At 32.7% G+C, this 17918-nt stretch overlaps 1 protein-coding gene across 1 annotated transcript in view; it reads left to right on the top strand.

The window, feature by feature from the left end:
* The window catches only part of LOC124367835, a 57936-nt gene that overhangs the window by 3550 nt on the left and 36468 nt on the right, over window positions 1-17918 (top strand). The window contains exons 2-5 of the mRNA XM_046824979.1: window positions 8066-8130; window positions 11057-11222; window positions 15039-15221; window positions 16522-16774. Of these exons, the coding sequence (XP_046680935.1) occupies window positions 8066-8130; window positions 11057-11222; window positions 15039-15221; window positions 16522-16774 (667 nt within the window). The remainder of the gene's footprint in view (window positions 1-8065; window positions 8131-11056; window positions 11223-15038; window positions 15222-16521; window positions 16775-17918) is intronic.

The following is a 17918-nucleotide window of genomic DNA, read 5'->3' as shown; positions in this document are numbered from 1 at the left end:
ACGAAGTGTACTGTGGGCTTGGTTAAATTTAAGTGATTTGACAAATTCTATTGGACAATTTCTACTGCCACACGCTAACCATGCCATGGCTGCTAGATATTTGCTTCTGTGCAGGTTTCTTTGTGAGCGGTTTATCTATAGAAAGGTTACATTTGATGTATAGAACAGCATAAAGTACTTACTGGGATTGCAGAGTGAGAATCCCAAGACTAATAAAAAGTGATCTACAATGTGTGTCTATTGTAATTCTAGAAATTAAATGCACAGCTCTTTTTTGTAGGACAAACGCTTTACTTGCTAATCCAACATTACCCCACCAGTTAAGGAAACACCATAAGTTAAATGACTAAATATTGGCATAGTAGATCTTCATGATAACATCATGTGTAATACTATCTTTTAGGGTACGTTGCATAAAAGGTCCCTCAGTCAAACTAGGAGCAACACTGTTAATATGATCATGCTGTATGAGATTAGGCTGTGTAATGTGATTTCTAAGAGTATAAGTGAAGCACCATTCTCATATCTGAAGCCAATCTTAATCCAGAAATCCTGGACATCATTTGTCCAGGTCATCATTCAAACTTAATTTATTTTTGCAGCACCAATTAAAAACAAAAAAAATCAACCACTTTAGTCGCCGAGCTTATAGCATTAGATGTATTGACACATAAGTCTAGATCATCTGCAAATAAAAACAATTTGCTTTATTAGAGGCAACAAGACTTGGCAGATTGTAGATTGTTAATGTACCGTACATTATTGTCATTATTATTTGTATAAAGATATTTTTGTTTTATTAAATATTGGTGTTAAATAAACCCTTTTAAAGACAATTATTTTGGTTTCCTAATTCAATATCTAATTTCATAACTGACTTGTCATTATGGAGTACATTATCTCAAACTCAGACTCAAAGTCCAACGTCTTAGACCAATCGGCTATTGGCGCTCCCAGAAGATCGGCTTCTCTTTAAAAAAAAAAAAAATAAATAAACAGGATGAACCCCAGAATCAGCCCCTGGGGTATACCATATAGGATCTCTCTGGTTGTGGAGTACTTTTCGGTAACATAGGCTGACTGATATCTACCCTCCTAATAGTTTTTGAGCAAGTAAATGCTATGTTGTAAAAATAATAAATATGATAATTTATCCACCAAGACACATTGGCTACAGTTTCAAATGCTTTGGGCATGTCAAAGGATCTAAAGATAACATTTTCTTTGTTTTCCAAACCATCATAGATATCTGTCATTAAGGAATACACTGCCTCTGTAGTACTATGGTTGGGTCTAAAACAAAACTGAGAGGAAGACAACGATTTTTAGTTTCTAAGGATTTCATAAGTTAGGATATACCAGACGTTTTATGATCTTTGACAATATAGGAATTATGGAAATTGGTCTAACATTGGTACGTGTATTCTTGGAACCTTTTTATATACAGGTACAACTTTACACAGCTTAAGTATATTGGGAAAAGGCCCTAAATCAATAGTTAAATTGAACAAGTAAGTCAGTACCTCACTGATGTGGTAAGAAGATATTTAAAAGATTCTTGTATTTAGGCCATATACATCAAGAGTAACACCGTTTTTTTAGATTATTAATGGTTGAGTGAATCTCCTGAACTGAGAATTCTTTGATCTTAAAATGTTTAGTTGGCCCACTTCCTACTTCTGTTTTGCTAAAATAATGCTTGTGGTAAATAATACTAGAACACCTTGTTTTGCACGCAATCAGTAAAAAAGCTATTAAAAATGATTTTTCTGCAAAATTGCTCTTTACTGCCGTAAGTTTGCTGTTAATTATAGTTGATTGTTTTATTATGTTTCATATAGCCTTAATTCCATTGTCAGAGATCTTATTACCAATAAGTTAGGCACTTTTTATTTCTATTCTATATAGAGTTTTAAGAGACTTGTATGTTTCTTTCAGTAGGATGGTCACAGGATTAGTACATTTTAGAAGACAAAAAAGATAATCTAATTCAGATTTCACTTTAACTGGGTCGTTATGATACCAATTAATGTTAGGCTTATTTGAACTGACTTAAGAGAATAGGACTATTTACCGCCCACAGAAATAATTCAGATAGTTTTTTTTAACTTACAATTTAAATCATTGTTGCAATTATGGACATTAACCAATTTATTTCCCTGAGGTAATATTCCAACAGACAGTAGCCAGCAGTCTTATTTATCCTAGTTATGCTTTTCCTGTAGATACTAAAGGTAAATATTATAGCGTCATGGTCCGACACACCACCGTATGGAAAACTTCAGCAGACTATCTGTCCGGATGTATACTGAAGTTATAACATTACAAATACATGCAATATTGAAAAGATTAGCTGTAATAAAACTCTGCCCACTGCAGTTCTTAGGCTAAAACTATAATATATCAAGTTTTGAAACTCAATCGACTAATACGAAGCTGACAAAGTTTTCACATTGAGTCTCCAGCAACTAGGAAGTCCAAATTCAATCCATGTAAGCATACAAAAAGATCACATAATTTATCAAGAAAAAGTTGAACGCTATCTGTAGCTTAGTGATTACAAACACCATGGCATAGTGTAGCGGGTTCAACGGTTATCGCAAGATAACAGATCAAGCAACATTGAGCGTGGCTGCTGCTGGGATGGGTAACCGTTGAGCAATCCTGTCCTTGCAAGCGGCTCGCCTGACCGACCATTGGTGGTGGTTCAGAAATCACCTTTAAGTTGTTGGTGCCCAGGTTAAGTGTTAGAGAGGGTCTCTTAGGCCTGCCTTTACCTGGTAAAATAAGACCTCTTTACTTACCTTGTACGAGTATATGTCACATAAAGTATATGGATACCATTTTAAATTATAAATACCATTTCTGCAGCTACTTAAGGTATCTTGGCATAAATCTCGTAACGTTTTCGTTCACAAATATTATAGTACAACCTTAATTTTTTGGCAATCTGATGAACTCTGTGGCAACCTGGTATTTCGATATTCGTAGTGCCTGACTGATTCAGACAGTGCTCCGAAATACATATAATGTCACAATGTTTACTTACAATTAATAAGTTCAAGAACTATATTTTGTTAATTATTACTTCCTGCACATTCCAGTGCATCAAGGTTAAATCTTTAGGTTTATCTGTACTGTAACCTCTAAAAGACTCCATACTGCTGCAAAAAATTGGTTGGCTGATCACTGAAAGATTGCAGAATACATGAACTTGGTATATGAAAATGTTGGGCACTTTGGTATTATCTGGAGGCCACTATTTTTGAACAGTTTTTCTTACCAGGGACCTAAAAAATTACTTTATTAGAAAGAGCAGACTTATTTGACTTACTGTGAAAATTACATGTCATTATGACAACCAGTTGGTTCTTCTTTTCTTCCTCCTGAAAGGAAGCGATGTCGGTGAAAAGGAGCCCACTCTGTCCCTATCGACTATATGTCCCTGTCCCGAGGGATGTTTTTCTACGTTCGCCAGAAGTGTTAGTGGAATTCAGCCAAGAACGCCACTGAAGCCAGCAACACTAATGGGCACAGGCATTTCCAATTGGTACTTTCCCAACCTCAGATCACATACCAAATCGTCCAACATGAAAAAGTTGGACGATCTGGCACACCACACTTCTGGTGAAACAAGAACATCTCGACCCAAATATCCCAATATAGTACCTCAGATCACACTTGTAAAAGTTATCTTTAACTTTGGTACTACTAGTAATATACAGGGTGTATATTATGTCTGGAAACACCCAAATATATCCTTTAATAATTTAAATATAAATTTGAAACCTCTTACAATCGTGATAGAGATTGGGTATCTACTTTTTGGAACAATGTTTTGTTATGTCACACCAACGGGGGACGTCCTGCCGAGGGTATCGTGAATATTCTTAATGGAAGCCTATACCTTGTGATACATAATTTTAAAGGTAATAGCTTACTGAATTGAATGCCACAAACCGCATCTCAAGGGAATTATTCTATCAGAAAATAGAGCATTTTTTAGTATTGAAAATTTACTGATGTTCAACAATGTAATTTTAACATGGTTCTTGCCACAAAATGTGTTACACACTAATTTTTTAGCATTTTTTTAAATGTTCAATTAAATAAAACAAAAATTTCATTTTAAAGCTGGTTCTATTAAGCACAAATTTGCCAGTTTTTATTACAGTACAATTATGGAAATACTTATGTTATTGATTTCCTTATTACAAATAAAAAATAATGTATGCTGTTAGAAAAAGTCTTACAACAAACGTTTTACCTGCATTTGGTGTCAAAGCAATTGTTCGAACTGTGTTCCTTCTACGGTTTGACAATGAGCCAATCTTGTGTAAAATGATTCGACAGAGTTGCCTAACATTTCTTCAGTTATCAAAGCAATCTCCTCTATAATCCTGTTTCTTAGGTCTTCCAAATTATGAGGCTTTCTTCTATAAACATTGGATTTTAAATGACCCCATAGGAAATAATCGATTGGTGACAAATCCGGAGATCTTGGAGGCCATTCGATTTCTTCTCTTCGGCCAATCCATTTATGAGGAAACCTTTAAATCCAAATACTCTCTTACCTGTCTCCCATAATGGGGTGGAGCACCATCCTGCTGAAACCATACATTATCAAAGTATTCTCCTGATGCAAATTTGAATAGCTGGGATTATTTCATTTTGGAGCATATTGTAGTAAAGTTCGGCATTTAAATTTCCATTGATGAAAAAAGGGTCCAACAATTTTGTTACCTAAAATTCCACACCATACGTTCAGTTTTTGTGGTTGCTGTGAATGGGACTCAGTAATCCAATGTGGGTTTTCACTAGCCCAGTAACGGCAATTGTGCCTGTTAACATTGCCATTTAGGAAAAAAGTTTGCCTCATCAGAAAATAGTATGTTGGTCAGAAAATCTCTATTGTCATCACATTTGCGCATCACAAGTTCACAAAACTCAACTCTTCTGTCGTAATCATCCTCACTTAACTGTTGGACTAAATGAACTTTAAATGGTTTTGTATTTATTAATTTTCAAAATCTTACTCACAGACATAGGGTGCATATCATGTTGCTGTGCAGCTTTTCTGAGCGATGTATGTGGGTCTTCAATAAATGTTTGCAAAACATCTAGTGCATGTTCTTCATCTGTTGCAGATTGTATCCTACCCGACTTTGGCTGATTACGTACACTCCCTGTCATTTCAAAACGCTCAATAGTTTTTTGATATTGTTGAAACATTTATGGGATTCCTTTCTGGGAAAGTGTCATTAAACAAATTACAAATTTCCCGATAAGATCTTTGACGATCGCCCATAATCCTCGCATCATCAACAGAGTAATTCGTTCTCTTTCAGAAAATTCCATTAAAATGCCAAATAAAAATAACTGAACTTCTGTAATTAGATAACTTGTTGACAGCAATGCTTCAGAGACACTGATTAACTCGACAGGAAATGATATGACCTTTGTCCATTTGTAATTCCCAAGCTTAGACCTGTCTAGTGAAAGCTCCATGCTCAACAAACTGAAACCTGTAGACCAGATGATTAATAACACAATAATGTTTCCTCATAGGCTAGTGACCTTTGTCTCTTTAAACCTTCCTGCTGACTGGAAAACACCAAGTACAGATTCATAAGTAATCAGAGAAAGTGACTCATAAGTTTTATTCATTGTAATAAAAACTGGTAAATTTGTACTAATGAAACCAGCTTAAAAATAAATTGTTTATTTTATTTTAATTGAACATTTAAAAAATGCTAAAAAATTAGTGTAAAACACATTTTGTGGCAAGAACCATGTTAAAATTACATTGTTGAACATCAGTAAATTTTTCAATACTAAAAATGCTCTATTTTCTGATAGAACAATTCCTTTTGAGATGCGGTTTGTGGCATTCAATTCAGTAAGCTATTACCTTTAAAATTATGTATCACAAGGTATAGGCTTCCATTAAGAATATTCACGATACCCTCGGCAGGACGTCCCCCGTTGGTGTGACATAACAAAACATTGTTCCAAAAAGTAGATGCCCAATCTCTATCACACGATTGTAAGAGGTTTCAAATTTATATTTAAATTATTAAAGGATATATTTGGGTGTTTCCAGACATAATATACAACCCTGTATTTATGATAACCTATCTAAACCTACACACATTGCTTAATAATAAGAAGTAGATAGAAGCAGAGTGGTTTACTAGTTGCCAACATCACTTGCTTTTGGAAGGCATGAAACAAGAACCGATCACCATAATGACATGTAATTTTTACAGTAAGTCAAATAAAGCTTGTTCTTTCTAATAATGTAATCATTTTAGGTCCCCACCAATAAAACTGTACCAAAAATAGTGGCCTCCAGATAGTATCAAAGTATCAAAGTACCAAATATTAAAGCAAGTAAATAAAAATAAACAAGGTTGGAGAATGCACCAATATATGTCTCATAACAGACTTCACTGAGGCTGCATGCAAAGTATCAAATCTGTAGCTCAATAGACAGACATACAGACAGTCATATACAAAAGAAACAGACTCAAAAATTACAAACTCATTCTTATCTATGTCAAAATCAAGTTTCAATTGAATGGAAAATTTTAAGTCATAGATGAAATTTTCTCGAAATATCTTGCCACATGATACATTGATACTTTTGATTATCAAATTTAGATTTCATAGCAGTGTTCAAATAATAAAAGCTCTGGTGAGCTAGGGGAAGTACTATAACATAAGAATTTGCTGAAATTAAATCTTGTCACCAAATTTTAACATTGGCTTTCCACTCTATTATTTTTTCATTTTACTCTATGAATAAAAATGTTACATCTTAATATCTCATATGACTGTTCTCAGTTTATTTACAAATTTTATTTATTCTGCTATTTTCTTGTTGCTGTCTCGTTTATCCATAAGACCAATGTAATAATATTTGCTGACACTCAGCCAAATCTCATAGAGTGACATGCACCATCACAGAACTCAGTGTAGCCTATATAAAAATAAAGCTTCATGCAAAATTTCAAGTCAATAAGTTAGTTCATTTTCGAGGTGTTTTGTGTACAGGTAGACAGACAGATATGAAATCTTTCTTTGCTAACGCTCAGCCAATCAATATAAAGTTAATATTGTATCATATATAACTCTTGTACAAAATGAGTTTTGAAACAGAGTTGATAAGTTGAATTATATCATTAACACATGTGAATTGAAACACATGTGTTTTCATGTACTCTATAAATGCAATCAACTGCAGGGTGATAGGAATGTTTTCTAATTAGCTGTTTTCAATCGCTATGACATGCAACCGGTTTAAATTTTATGATGCATATAATTAAATATTGTCAGGCTGATTTTTTTGATATAGGATTGATGAAGAGCTTGTACAGTTAGTGATGTAATTTATTTTAGTATGTTGGCAACCATCATGGGGGTATAAAAAATGGAATATTCAGCTGTTGAGTAAAGTATTAGAAATTTGGCCTTTATCAGGCCATTTGGACTATTTTGAATGTTTTTAGTGTTCTTTGACAATATATTATAAATGTATTTATTATTTGAAACTAGTATTTTTGTCATTATTATCATTATGTTTTTGAAGTAGTGGTACATTCATGATTGTATAGTAAAATACTAGTGAAAATGCTGTATACATTTTTGTCCAAAAGTTTTTGTGTTTATTTTAGTGGGTTATACAATTTTTCATTTCACAGTTATTGTACATGCTACCACTGTTTAAGCTCTGTAGAAGAGATCAATTTTTTGGTAATAAGTTTTTAATATTTCAAAAATGTAGATACATAAATTCTTTTATGTAGATACATACCCACTACTTTCAGTTTTAGAACTATATAAAATTCTCTAACCACACAAACATGAAAATCATACATTTTCTATATCAACTTTTGAACCTTTAATCTACCTGTATTGTGTTAGTTTTTGGGCATTGTAGATGAACTTTTAGAAAAACTTTCTTCAATAATATATTTTATGACACAAAATCAATTTACTTTCAATTTAGTGCTGTTTGCTCTAGATCGGAGTAAAATTCTATTTACCTCATTTTATTTTGCAGATTGCCATGTGCATAATACAGCCATGTTCCGGGCCTAGTAACCCAGACCCAACAGGCATCGAGGGGTGAGTTATTGGTTTATTACCTTTATTTTTTATTCATTTTATAGCTATTACATTAATAATGCAATTTTATTGATGTATTATAAGACCAAATTCTTGGAAATACAAAAGTAAATGAAATATTTCAAGTCCATAAAAACTGTGTGAGGCAATACAACTTGGGGTGAAAACGAAAACAGCTGTGTAGAATATTGGCTAAGTTGACATGGATGCCTTATTTGATACAGAAATATTGCTAGTAGTAAATTGGAAAGGGAAGCCAAGAGTACATGTTATTTTTAACTAGTTCCATGAATACTAATTTTAAACATAAAAGATAACATACCTTGTATGAAATTGTAAATACCTTGAATGCAGTGTATTCTGCTGTGAAGTCAGTAACAATAGAAAATCTAATCAGTTAGTCTTTGTTTGACCTTCCCTTTGAATTGCAAATTATCCACTGCTTCTATTAATGTTTTATCATAGCAGTTTTCTGAGTTGTACCACACCTAAAGCCAGCTGATCTTTAAAAAGTTATTAAACATATTATATAGTTATATATAAATAGGTTATAGAGAACAAAATATTAGAGAAATTGAGGTATAAAAGATCATAATGTTTTCCAAACTGACATTGACAAATGTGGCTCTGATCAAGTATTGACTAGATGAGGGTCTAATGGCTTGTATGGGGCAGATCATTTGTTTTTAAACAAACCTCAGTATAAAGACCAACTTCTTGCCTATTTTTGTATATACAAACGTTTTGTATATAGTCTATATATATATATAATTATTTATTTATTGTTATTAATCTATAATTTAACCCTTTGACTGCCAAGCACTTTTAAGGGGATGGCGCTGTCCGTGTGTGCCAAGAACTCTTTTGGTGTTTGTGATCAGCCAACTAATTCATAAAGTTTTGAAAAATAAAGATAATGAGGTGATTTTTCTTTTATTATGAAATTAGGCTATACAACTTGTAACATTTATTCAAATGATAAAACATGTTAAAATTTCTAAATAAAAAAAATAAAGCTAGAATACAAAAATTGTAATTTTAAGATCTTAATTTATTTCTATACATCTTTGTTCTTTATGTATTTCAGAACAAACATAAAACATTTAAAAAAAGAAAGTATCTGTATAACAGGCTTTAATTATTTGTGTAGTATTTCACAAAATAATTCCCAACTGTTTAAAAAAAAAACATAGTAGGAAGATTTTTGTTTTTTGTTGGGGAAAAAGTAGGATATGACTTATAATGTTTATTAGATGATAAAATCTGTTGAAATTTTTTAAATTTGCACAACAAATTTTAATTTTGTAATATTTTATGTGTTAGTAAAAATGTTATTTTTTGGATCTTAATTCTTTTGAATACAAATTTTTACTTAACTTACCACTTGGCACTCAAAGGGTTCATATATGTTGTATTTAATGTTTTAGGTACGATCATATTTAACAAGATGATGATAACACCATATTTAGTTTTTTTTTAAAAATAACCAAAGAAGCGTTATTATCATGTCTATGCATTTATATAATTATTTTTACTTGAATTTCTAAAATTTAAAATTATTACACTTTTTTATGAGATGTTAAAGCTGTGATAGGAGTAGGCCATTTTACTTATAAGAAAAAGCGATGTTGTCCATTACATTGTCATAAATGCTTAAAGAAAATACAGATTTCTTGATTCTACTGACCTACTGGATTTAATACAGCACTCCAGTTCACTCATAGACAGTACTGTTGTGTTATGTATCTTTTACTAGGCATGGGAGGGAGAATTGTTACATGACAACTTAACTTCCCCTTGTCTATAGTCTGTGATGGTCACCCATTCACCAACATTGTTTAGATTGACAGAATCAATCTATTTTGTCTTCCTGTCGGACGTAGGAGGGTTTAACAAGTTTCTCACATAAATTTTAGATTGTGATGGTTAAATAAATTAGACAAATTAGACTTCCTACCAACAGACAGAATAGATTACAATAATTGTATGTTTATTTAGTAACATCTCTATACTCGTCTACTTTTAAACCATAAGGAAATACTATATCAACAAAATGTAATTCAACTATCTATGTATGTTTTGTGTTAGAAATTGTATTCTAAAGAGGCATTCTATCAGTAGTCTGTGGTTTAGAGGTTAGTAATTTAAAGTTTCTATTTTAGTTTAAAATTATTGTTTTATAATGACAAAAAAATGTTTAATGATAGACGGTTAATAATAACCATAATATTTGTAGATGATCAAATATCAATTTTGAATGTATGTCATTTATCTCTCATTATACTTACTCACAGTAACACAAATTAATATAATTTTTGTGTATAATAACCTCAAACAATCTTTTTCATTGTACTTAGAACAGTAGAGTTTTGAGATGTGAGGTAATAAACATTTTTAGTGTATAATCGAATGGTTGAAAAAGTTCTTATAAACACAATTTGTGGCCAACTCCTGAATTTAACTGTTGTAGAATACAAGAATAATTTGTAATAAAAGATTTGTAATAAAAGGAATTTGTAATAACAGAATAAATTGTAAAATCCTAACTAGCTTTTAAACATAAAATTAAGTACAGTACTCAACTTTTCTAACTCGACTATTAAAAAAAGTTCCACTTGGCCATTTTTATGATATTTTATGTTCTGTTCTGTTATCACCCTGAAAAGAGATTTGGAGCTAATATGTGCTAATTTAGAGCTGATATTAAATTTTGTGTTCCGTAGTTGTGTGGCCATTGGGAAGTTATTGATGGATTTCTAAAGAATTAGATGACATTTGACAGAACATCCACTTGTAATGCGTTTGTACAAAACATTCAATACACATATAGGCTTACAACTAATATTACTAAAACAGTGAAGTTGGAGACTTACTTATTGGATGCAAAAGTAGAGTTCATAAGTTTATTTCTTTGTCCACTTCTTAGGACGGTGATGAAGCTGGACGAGGGAGGGGATGTGACGTGGACAGTGTCTCCCGGTGCAGAGGGTCTACCATTGGTCAGCTGTGAGACCTACGATGTCTTCCACACGTCCGTGTCGAACGTGATAATCCGCTTTGGGGCCTACCAGGGTCACGTTATAGAGTTCAGGGTAAGTGAGAGAGAGAGCTGGTCGGTGTCATCATTGGTCCTCAGTCTTGATTTGAATTTATGATCTGTCCCTTTACCACCATCTACTTATTTCATTAATAGGGATAAAAAGAATGATTTCAGTTTAAATTCAGTATTTCGGTATGAGCAATAAGTAATATGAAACCAATGTAAAACAACTCAGAGTTTCACTACTTGATGTTGTTAGGACTCGTCTACTCTTGGTGTACTGATAAATATTTGCAAAGACCGTTGTGTCACAGAAAGTTTGACTGCAGTAACTATAACAAGTGTAAAGATAAGCTTAGTATTTTGTTATAAGTATGGATTCAAATTCCAGTTTAAGTCCATATTTTGAGATTGCCTACCGCTAGTATTGTCCATTTACTGAATCTGTTAAAAAAGATCTGCTCCCATCATTACCAGTGAAATTATTAATGCTTTGACTGGTGGTATGTTTTTACCGTACTAGAGCTCCTAAAAGTGATTAAAAAAGTTTATTGTTATCTTGGCTATAATTTGTTAAAACAGATGTACGAAATGGGTATAGAAAGCAAAACTATTGTGGAAAACAAAGATAACACTTTTTTGAAAAAAAAAAATAAAAAAGATTGTACTGATAATATGCAGTATACAGAAAATTACTTTACAATTAAGTTACAGGAAATGCAGGAATGTACAAGAAATTAAATTACAGCTGATTACTTTTATTATTGTACTGTTCTGATCTATCGGCTAATCTATTGTACGAGGACTATCTAAAAAGAAAGTAGATTACGTTTCGCTCTGTGGGTGGGACTATCACGGCCATTTTGATGTCAGGACGTTTCTCTCTATTCAATGGCTATCCAGCCGTGCTAGTGAGAGGTTACTGTTGCTCCCAGTTGGTTTACAGTAGCAGTTTTAAATGAGTGATGCAATTGAAAATCGTGCGAGTTGTGAAGTGCAGTCGGTAAAATGTTTTTTGTTGGATAAGCACAATAAACCAATTGAGATTTATCACCAACTCTGTGCAGTTTATGGAAACGATGTGGTTACTGAAGGTAGAGTGAGTTAGTGGTGCATTATATTTAAAAATGGCTGAACTAATGTGCATGATGACCTAACAAAGTGGACAGCCTAGCATTGTAACCGATGAAATTGTCTGAAGTCGATAAGAAGATTAAAGAAGACCACCGATTCACAATAACAATATTCTCGCTTAGCTCACATTCCTCAAATTTCAAGAAGTTTGTTACATGAAATTTTTATGTAGAGGTTAGTTTACCATATATTTTATGCAAGATTGGTACTGAAAATTTTAACAGAAACCCATAAAAATCAGCGTATGGCTGCTTTATTGACATTTTTGGACACTTACGAAAAATATTGTGACTTGCTGCTCGATCGAATCATTACAGTAGACGAGACTTTGGTCAAACATGTGAATTGTGAATCCAAATTCCAGTCTATGGAGTGGGGGCACACGCACTCCCCCAAAAAACCAAGGAAATGATGCAAACATTGTTATCACAGAAGATTATGGCAACTGTTTTTTGGGACAGGAAAGGTGTTCTTCCTGTTGATTTCTTAGAACATGACACAACCTGTTACCAGCAATGAAGACCTGGCTTGTAACGTGGCGCTTTGATGACGACTTAAAACTTCAGGGAGGTGTGGCTACCTGGTCGAAGTCTTAGGCGGCAGTATTTTATAATGCTGTAATTTCAAAACTAGTACACTGCTATTACAAGTTCCTAAATTTGTATGATGTGACTATGTTGAAAAATAGTATTTTAATGTCACTTTCAATGTTTATAATACAATTATTTTCTTGTACTTTGTTTTTTTGTTTATATTAAAACGTATCTACTTTCTGGATAGCCCTCGTTTTATTCTGAAACAGATAATGAGCTACAGTGGACATTGAGAAATCATAACTGAAAATAGACAGAAAAACAAGCCAGTGCTATGAGACTTAAGAGAAACTATGTGAAAGTGTTTTTACGATTTTCCGCTGGATTCTATATGTGTTCAGGCAAAGAATTACAGGAAATACTGTTTAGTGACGTAGCGATCGGTAATAATGCTGGCGGCACAAAGCGCGTTGATCTATTTATTTGATGTGCTCTAACTTAATTCAAAGATCATCTAAAGTTGTTCCATCTTTCCCAAAAGTGATGAGTGAGATTGTTGAGATAAAAGTTATTTCACTACGTTGGAGTAAAGTTATACCAATTGTTATAATGATATAAGACATAGAGTTAGCAATTGATTGGCAAAGCGTAGTGAAGCCTACCACTCTTGAGGGTGAAAAAAACGGAGTTGCTTGTTGTAAGCTAAATAAGCCAAAAACAAGCCTGACCAGTTGAATTTGGTGCAAAATGAGTTACTTTATAGAATATAAATAAATATAGTTTTGAATAAGTTTTAAAATAGATATACCAATGTTAACACTTACTATAGGAGGTTGCAGTTGCAAACCAGTGTTCAGATAGTACGTACTTCCAATATTAGACACTGCATCATTTGATATAATTGATTTCAGTTAATCCGTTTTAATTTTTTTTACGTTTATCAAAAATGTGATTAAATATTGTGAAATCTAATATATTAGTAACATTAAATTGTAACTATACCACCAAGTGTAGTTGAATGATTCAACATATTTTTTTAAACTTTTTTTCATCATAAAGTGGATTATACAAATTTGGTCAAGAATAACTGAAGAATTGAGCGTTGAGTAAGTGAATTGGGTACAAAGAGCGTAATGTTTGAAACAATGTAGTAAATCAGTGGTGATGCACAAACAGTGGAATTTGACTTATCTGTTTACACAGCTGACTGTATGCAAAACTGTTGTATGGAGATCAAGGTGACTTGCTACAAGTACTAAATAACAATATTATAACACATCTGACTTATCTCTGAAGTTGACAGTATAGTTGTTGTAATAACAGGTTTATTCTAAAAAAATCAAGTTAAATATAATCAACATTATGCATTTTTTACACCAAATTAAACAGAATAGAATATTATTGTAAAAAGTAAGTAATAAATAAAACATTGATTTTTAAGTATTTAATAAAATAATAAATTAAGGACCACGTGGAAAAAAGTCATAAAGAAAATTATAATATTTAAATTGCAGATTGATGTTAAATTTTATGTAAACTATAAAAAATATAATTTTTTGTAACTAATAAATATGTAGTTAAATGTAAATGTATAAGGTATTATATAATTTTGACTCTGTGTATTGAACAATCTAACATATTTATTTAGTTTTTGTCAGCTCCAAGTATATTTATAACTGAGATGGTTTGACAAATGGTTTAATTTGGACTAATGTCCATTGTCCAAATACTTTTTGATGTAGCCTTCATTACTTGAAAATTGTACCCAATAGAACATAGTTATTGTGTTTGCTATTCCCAGTTTAATTTTTGTTTCTAAAAAAAAAATTAAAATACAATTTTGAACAATTAGTATATTTTGGAGAGCCTGATTACTATTTAAAAAAAAAACGTATATATCTCAGTACTAAGAAAAAATTAATCACTTTTTGTTCTATTACGTGAACCCAAAGTGGTAAGTTTTTTGGTTTTGCTTTATTTTATAGTTATTTTTTGTTGATGTCTAATGGTGGTAAATATTTGATTCCTGCAGTAGTTCCAAGTACTTTGAGTGGAACTAGTTCGATCCACCATATCTTTAATCGCCCCTTAAGCTTTATTAAAAACTTGTGGCAAAAGTGACTTTTTCTGGGCTTAGAATTGCATCTTTGGTTCGGAATGAAGTTTGCTGTGTGGAAATGTGATTATAGATTCGTGTATAGGTGGACCAGACTGAGTCACCAGACCAGATGCTGATGACTTGTGAAGGTTGGTGTCTGCTACACTGTCGCAGGACAACTACCTCGGAACCTGGGAATGCCATGGATGCATCGTTCAGCCTCCTGCCTGCGCTTGAGGACGGCTACTTCTCTGACCTAACCATTGTTGCCAGCAACGACAAGAAGGTGGGTTGGTTGATCCTTGTATTAAGTGCTGAATCACTGCAAGCCTGTAAGGTGAAATTAATTTATGCAGATAATTGGTGGTTTTCAAAGTAAAAGAAAATTACAAAATCATCTTAATATTGATTGTAATATAAGTCTCAAGGAGTTGGTTTTGAAAGACCAAAATATATATTGGAAATGTATTTTGAAAAAAATGTGAAAACTGATAAAGCATTTATTGGCTGGTCGTTATCAAAGCCTATCAGTCAAGGGTTTGGAAAAATGTCATTTCTATCAGTCTGCCCATCCATATCTCGAGAAAGAACTGACCAGTAGACTTCAAATTTTGTATGAAGCTTTATTACTAGGTATGCAACGTCAAGTTTGATGGTATATATATATACAATATATCACTTCATGGGATATGGCTGAGCGTTAATGTACTTTTTTTATTGGTTTATGGGTAACCATGATAGCAACAAAAAAAAATCACGGGATAAAAGTTTGTAAACAAACTTGAGTAAAATCATATAAAAATTTTTAACATGTGATATAGTAAAACATGTAGCTATAATAGACTTGAAATTTTGCTAGTGAAGTCTGTTAAACATTACATACATTCTGGCATACTCCGACCTTTTTTTAAACAAATCTTCAATGCATTACACTTTTCCATTAGATTTGAGCATCTTTTCATTACTTTTTCACCATCATTATCTAATACAGGATCCTGGAGGTTTCTACAAATGTCAACCACTACTGTATATCTAGTGAAATAGTTATTGAACAAATGTAGTAGTTTAAGTAGTTATTGTCTTATAAAATTTGTAATATGTATAGAAATTCGGTTTGAGGATTTCAAATGCTCAATAAGGGTTTCTACTAAGAGGATCATTGAGTAATTCAGGTTTAGTTATTCTTGTTGATTGGCATTTCGGACCTCACATATTTCACTGTTTTTATGAGACTTTTGATATGGTTGCTGTTTTTCAGTGATTGAATGTTACCATCCGTGTTTCACATATTCTTTATTCTCTTTATATTTTCTTGGTGATTTTCAGTGAACATAAATGTGATTCACAAGCAAGCCAAATACAAATTTTAACGTTGTTATGTGCATTTTAAGTTCAGTATATTTGGATTTATCGTATCGTAAAGGGATACAAATTTTACTTCTAGACATCCATTTTGTTTCCTAAATTTAAGTGACAGCATCAATATTTGCTGTTACCATTTTCTAATTCTTATTGACTATTAAACCATCTAGAGATTAAGGTTTGGCTTATTAAGTCTGTGACGTGGCATCCCTCATTGTTTGCAGTTTGCTGTCCACTCGTGCATTCTACAGCTGAGTGCCCCAGAACTGGACTGGACTGCCGAGCCCCCGCCACTGTCAGGCCTGCGAGAGGATGTGGTGGGCACCGTGTTGCACTACCTGTACGCCGAGTGTCTGCCCGCCAATCTGTCCGAAGCCACGGCTCGCCAGTGTATCAGTGCAGTTGCCAGCTACCCAAGCCTTACACCCTTCACCACACTTTGTCAGCACTACCTGCGTAACATGGCGCTCAAACAGCGTGAGTACTGTACTTCAAAGTAAATGCTCATCAACATAAACAATTTTGGTTGTAACTTTTAACTTCATGTATTCCTGACTGAGCAAATGAAGTACTATTATAGGTAACATGTAAATTTTCCAGTATACACATGTTGATTGAAACATTGTTAAGACAAATCTGGAAATATTTCAGTGTCTCTCTTGAGAGAAATCTTTTGTAAAAAATGATGAATTGGAAATGCCAATAATACATACAGTGTGAATTAAAAGTATGGAAACTCTCTTTAATTTTATTTTTGATGGGTGAAGATCCTCCATCTGGATCATTTAAACATTTTAAGAAGCCCCTATTTGGAAAATGGGCAAAGTTGTAACAGTGACTAAAAATTTCGCCTCTATTTCCTAGAAGGGTGTCCCAAGTTCCACCCCTCCATCTTTATCACACTACAAAAGCATTATTCATTCCAAAATCGTGGCTGTTGAAATAAGATCAATATTGAGCCTCAGTGTTGGCAATGTCACCTGTTTTTGTGTAGCCTAGAATCTAAGCTCACTCTATAAAAGATGTAATTTTTTATGACAATAAAGTTATATTATTATTATAAAACTGCCACCATTTTGTATAGAATAAATGTTTTAGGAATCATTCTATCAAAAAGTAGAGCACTTTGAGTTTACCCAGAGTGATTCCTTAAACGTGATCTACCACACAACATTTTTGAAGTAGAATTTGTGAATGGGTGAAAAGAATTTAAGCAGACAATTGGTTGTTTTCAAAGTAGAAAAAAATTACAAAATTGTCTTTTACAATAAATATTGTAACATAAGTTTTAAGGAATTTGTTTTGAAAGACCAAAATATATATTGGTAAAAGTATTTTGAAAAAAATGTGAAAAACTGATAATGCAATTATTGGCTGGTCGTTATCAAAACCTGTCACTCAAGGGGTTGGAAAAATGTCATTTCTGTCTGTTTGCCCATCCATATCTTGAGAAAGAACTGACCAATAGACTTCAAATTTTGCATGAGGCTTTATTTCTAGGTATGCAATGTCAAGTTTAATGGTATATATGTCACCGTATGGGATATGGCTGAGTGTTAATGAACTTTTTTTGTTGGATTATGGGTAACCATGACAGCACCAAAAAATCATAGAATAAATA

Source organism: Homalodisca vitripennis, chromosome 8 (assembly GCF_021130785.1).
Source record: "Homalodisca vitripennis isolate AUS2020 chromosome 8, UT_GWSS_2.1, whole genome shotgun sequence".
Classification (NCBI taxonomy): Eukaryota; Metazoa; Arthropoda; class Insecta; order Hemiptera; family Cicadellidae; genus Homalodisca; species Homalodisca vitripennis.
The sequence above is the reverse complement of the archived record's forward strand: the minus strand, read 5'-3'. Positions and strand labels throughout refer to the sequence as shown.